The following is a 5,479-nucleotide window of genomic DNA, read 5'->3' as shown; positions in this document are numbered from 1 at the left end:
TCTCACTTTCTGCTGAAGGATGATTCACAGAACCCAGTGCCAGATCCCAGTAGTATCCTGTAACTGTGATGGTATTCTGTAACCATTAATTCATTCCTTGTACCTGGCTGCTGGCACAAAACAAAACATTTGCCACGTGGTCCTGAACTTTTCTAAGGTATTTTCTATTTTCAGACTCTCTTCCTGCTGAAATGCTGTTCTTTTAAAGTCTTTATTTAGCATTTTCATATGCCTTTCTTGTTCTTTTTGTTGTTTTGTTAGTTTTATTTTTAGTTTTGGTTGTGAGGGCTCTATCTTGCATTTACATCATTAAAACATTCACGATATTCATCAAAAGAGTTGGAATAAAAAATGGCTCTTGTTTCTTAGCTAGGTTTCGATCAGTAATGCTACACATGCCACAGAAGCAGCACAGTATCTTTAGTTCTGATGCCCACCAGATTTTCCTTCTTACACACAGAAAAGAAATAAAATATCCCCACTTTATATTCCAGCTTTTAAAATTTGGCCCTGACACACAGTGAAGCCAGCAGGACAGACTGGTCCAAAAAATTCATAAAACCACTTAGTATTTCCAGGTGAGAATTTTTGGCAGAAATATTCAATTTTTTTAAAGTTAACTGAAGAAAAAACATTTCTGGAAGTATATTTACCCACTTGGCTGAGTAAAAACACAGATTAATTGATGCGGTTTGCTAGATTTCGGATTATCCAAATTAAGTAACCAACATGCATTTCAAATGCTATTGCTAATTTGTTTAAATATGATTTAAAATGTAAACCACGGCAATGTGTTCTGTTCATTTCACTGAAGCACTCACTGCTTCTAACAACCAGACCGACGATTGGAACTGACGCGGCTATTTCGGTGCTGTTCTGAGGGACAGGCTGAGAGCGCTGCAAGCACTCCGTGATCTTTAACTGCCACATTAACACTTTAAACTGCAGTTATCAGGGCAAAGCGGTCAAAGCCATCCCAAGAGCATGGACTGGAGTTATAATTAGCTCCTGAAAATAAGAAAACATTCACTTGCTTTCATAGGAAAAAAAACATCTATTTCCTGGAGCCAGACCCTTTAGAGCTGTTATGTGTTTCTCTTGTCGCAGTTGAGTAGCCTCACAAAGTGGACATTATAAGGAAAAGATGTTTCTCAGTCGCTGTGTAGTATTTTATTGTCCATGCAACTGCTCAGCTCAGCCCAGAGACCTTCTTTCCTTTACCTGATTTCTATGTGTCCATTTATTACTTTCCATCAGCTCCCTATCTCCTTGCCTTCTTCAACCTTATTTCAGCAGCTGATTTATTACCTTAAGCATTCACTAATCTGATGGCAACGGTCCCTACACCAAGTCACAGGGATTTTCCCGCACTGACCAGGCTGTAATCTTCTGGGAGCTGGAGCCAGGGCTATTTTGGCTGTAAGATGTCCACCGCGTCGCGGTTGCTAAGAAAACAATAAACTGTGTGCACGGTGCTGCGGTGAGCCATTCAGCACGCCAGCGTAGCTATCTGCTCGGCCCTTTCCTCACTTGATCACACGGTAATGACTGTGCTACTTAAGATAAAACCTTCACAGCCTCACTTTTGCTGCTCAGGTGAAATCGAGGGAAGAATTTGACCTTTATGTTTTAAATCAGCTTCTGAAACCGTTAACGCGGCACGCAGCAAGCGTTTGTATCGTGCCGTCACAGCATCTAGCACGGGGGCTTTTCCCCTCACCCTCTCCTGAACATTAAGTAATCCAAGCACGAAGTTATGCCAATTTTGCACGCTTGCAAACGTTCTTCCTAACAATACCGTAGACAATAACGGCTCCTGAGCCACGGCATAGGGCACCACGAGCCGAGGAGACCTGCCCGCGTACATCGCCAGCCCCGTGTTCAGTTTTCCCTCGGCGCAGCCTCGGGAAAGCAAAACCCGGGCGGGGCCGGGCACGGCCGGGGTTCCCTCCGACGCGGGGTTCCCCTCCCTTCCCGTCGCGGAGGGCACCGGCGGCTCCTCCTGGGGAGGAGGGGGCGCGAGGGGGGGGGCCTGCCCCCGCCGGGGCTCCCCGCGCCGGGCTCCCCGCCCCCGCCGCGCCGTGCCGCTTCGCCGCGCGCTGAGGCTCCGTGGGCGGACGCGGCAGCCCACGGGCGCCGGCAGGCAGCCGCGCGGCGCGCGTCACGGCGGGGAGGGCCGGGCGTCACAGCCATAAATAGAGGCGAGGCGGCGAAGGCAGCGGCATTCGCGGGGAATCCCTCACGGCCTCCCTCCGAGCGGCGAGGTAAGGCGAGCGGGATCCGGCGGCGCTCCCCGGCGGCGCGGGACCGGAGCGCGGGGCTCTGACGGCTTTTCTTTCCTCCACGTTCGCAGCCCGGCGTCCCCATGACTCTGAACCGCGGAGACAAGCTGCGCTACCTGGACAAGCGGCGAGGCAGCATGCCTTTCTCCGCACACCAGCACCTGCACCGGCGCAGCATGCCGGTGGACGAGCGGGACCTGCGGGCCGCCCTGCCGCAGGACGAGCTGTCGGGCCTGGTGCGCTGCACCTCGTACAGCCCCGGCGAGGCGCACCGGGAGAGCTGGGCCTCCGACTCCTCCGACTCCGTCATCTCCTCGGGCAGCGACTCGGACGGCAGCCTCTACAAGGTGATCCTGCTGGGCGAACACGGCGTCGGCAAGACCAGCCTGGCCCGCATCTTCGGCGGCGTAGAGGACGGCGCGGAGGCGGAGGAAGCCGGTGAGGGCGCGGGCGGTGCGAGGCTCCCAGTCCGGAGCGGCACGGGCGCGGTGGGCGGCCGGGCGCGGGGTGACGGCGCTTTAACGAGCACTGTCTTTCCTCCAGGAAACACGTACGACAGATCGATTATGGTCGATGGAGAAGAAGCGTCTCTCGTGGTGTTCGATATCTGGGAACAGGTACTTGCAGCTCGAAGATACTTTTTCTTTATGGAGCAGTCGGCGGTTTATTCCAAAAACATGTAGCGATGGAACGGCTCTGTTTGGCTACTTATTGTCGGATGCGCAGCATTGAAAGGAAATCATGCTGCCTTTATTCTGCCTTGCAATTATTTTTCGTAGCTAGATTAGCAGTTTAGAAGCTAGGCTAGGCTTGGGCTGCGAATCCCTCAGTGCTTTGAATAAAGCTTACATTGGCAGCCCTGGGGAATTCTTGTAAAATTAGAGACTGATGATCTGATTGGTGCAGACCTGGTATTGTTTCTAGAAACAATAAGATTTTAAGAAAACTTCTTGTAGGCTGGTTTACTTTTGCTGTTTGTAAATAGATAAAGCTAACAAAAGTATCTTTCAGGTGTTCACAATACTTAAATCATTAACTAGACAGTGTCAAATATCTTTTTCAATGCAGTAAATCTATTTGCCTCCTTTTGTTTTAGGATGACAGCCAATGGCTCCAGAACCACTGCATGAAGATGGGAGATGCCTACATCATTGTCTATTCAGTGACAGACAAAGTTAGTTTTGAAAAAGCCTCCGAACTAAGGATCCAACTAAGAAGAGCAAGACAAACAGAAGACATTCCTATTATTCTTGTGGGCAATAAGAGTGACCTGGTCAGGTCTCGGGAAGTCTCAGTCGATGGTAAGAAACTATTCATTTATATAAGAATGTCTAAATTATTACTAGCAAAGGCAGCAGAGGATCGTAATCAACAGAGCTGGTCCGGGTTTGATGTAGAAAAATGTATGACTGGAGGCACACCAGAGAAATCAAGCCAGCTGGTTCACACTGGGGATCATGGAAAACAGTGAGGGAAGACTCATACATAGAGCTGGGCTCTGAACTGCAGTACAGGAAGCACACAGCTTCAGAGCTGCAAGGCTGAAGCTGTGGAGTTTTACTGTACAGTTGCTAGTCTCAAGATTTGATAGCCTACATAAGGGACAGGAGTGCCATGTCATAGAAGCCAGGCAGTCTTTGATGGTGATCCCACAGTAACAGTACAGCCCTATCCTCTAGAAGTGATTCTATCACGTTTGAGGAGAGGTGGAGACACTAGGCTCATACAGGCTTTTTGTATGTCATCTACAGCTGTGGTCAGTGAGAATTTTCTGTTCCATTGTGCATTTCAGCAACTGAGTACAGTAACAACTGCCAAGTATTGATTTCATGTATTTAAAATTTATTTTTCCTTCCCCTGGGAAGAATAGTGGTCTTGGTGCTGAAGAACCATTTCTTGCTGTCTGGTTCTGGCATACTTCTTGTGTAAAATGCCTGCTCAGGGAATTGACTGGAGTTCATCAGGAGATTCTCATTCTTTGCAGGCTGGTGGCAGTGCATAGTTCACCTGTCCTAGAAGTGACATTGTTTTACTCAGGCTGGCAGCTTTGTCATTACTGGCCACGAGGTGGACATGGAAACTTGCTATGCAGCAATGTTCCAGGGTTACATGTTTACCCCTGGAACACTGGGGACACAGCATTGTCTATTTTGAATGCCGTCCTAATCAAATCCATTAGTTGGCAACATTATGATCTCTGCTGTAATTTATATACTGACCTGACCTTTTGACCTGCATCAGCTTCATCTGTGCCTGATGTGGAAGACTCTCACTTCTTACAGTAAGGCTGAGGTGTTGATTGCTCAATAACTTCCACAAGAAGCAGCAACTAGCTCTTCTTTCTGTACCTCACTGTCTCTCCTATTGAACAGCAAGCATGCATCAAGTCCCTCCCTTAAATCAGCTACAGATCTTAAATGATAGTGGAATGGTCTACCTATAGGGCTATTTTTGCCTTACAGTCAGCATTGCTGGTCAAGTGAGATTTCTGAACACACCACAACAAAAGAGTGAAAAGTAAGGGGATAAAACCAGGACTGCAAATATAATTTACTGCTGTGTAATAAAGCTCTTTGGTGTTGAAGACACTTTCTTTTTAAGCTAACCCATTTTTTTCCTGCTAGAACATATGAAGAGAAAATGTCAGTCTCCACTCATCTCCCTTCTTTTCTTTCCATTCAGAGGGACGGGCCTGTGCTGTTGTGTTTGACTGCAAGTTCATTGAGACCTCAGCTGCTCTTCATCATAATGTCAAGGACCTGTTTGAAGGTATTGTTCGGCAAATCAGACTTCGCAAAGACAGTAAAGAAGACAACGCCAGGAGAATGGCCAACACAAAAAGAAGAGAAAGCATAGGCAAAAAGGCAAAGCGATTTCTTGGGAGAATTGTGGCAAAGAATAACAAGAAGATGGCTTTCAAAGCAAAATCTAAGTCTTGCCATGACTTATCTGTGCTTTAGAAGCTTCCAGCAAGGTCAGATATTGCCATGTTGGAGGTGAACAAGCATTTGGCTGTTGAGAAGTACGTGGATGACCCTCATGGTGATAAAACAATGACTCATCAATTGAGACTCTCATTACTGCCTTAAGGTGCACAAGCAAGTCTGGATGTTACCTTACAGTGTTGGCTTCATTGATGAATGGTTTGTTTTAATATATACAAGTAAATGAACTAACTTTAATTAAGTGGCTTGACA

The 5,479-nt window shown here is 47.6% G+C and overlaps 1 protein-coding gene across 1 annotated transcript; it reads left to right on the top strand.

The window, feature by feature from the left end:
* Positions 1 to 2,365: 2,365 nt before the first annotated feature.
* Positions 2,366 to 5,242, top strand: RRAD (RRAD, Ras related glycolysis inhibitor and calcium channel regulator; the record flags this gene model as incomplete). The annotated part of the gene is made up of 4 exons (XM_079541480.1): positions 2,366 to 2,720; positions 2,826 to 2,899; positions 3,379 to 3,583; positions 4,965 to 5,242. 4 exons carry the CDS (start codon positions 2,366 to 2,368, stop codon positions 5,240 to 5,242), a joined length of 912 nt encoding a protein of 303 aa, XP_079397606.1.
* Between the last annotated feature and the right edge of the window lie 237 nt (positions 5,243 to 5,479).

Source organism: Tetrao urogallus (assembly GCF_951394365.1).
Source record: "Tetrao urogallus genome assembly, chromosome: 12".
Classification (NCBI taxonomy): Eukaryota; Metazoa; Chordata; class Aves; order Galliformes; family Phasianidae; genus Tetrao; species Tetrao urogallus.
This window is presented reverse-complemented; position numbering and strand designations above follow the sequence as displayed.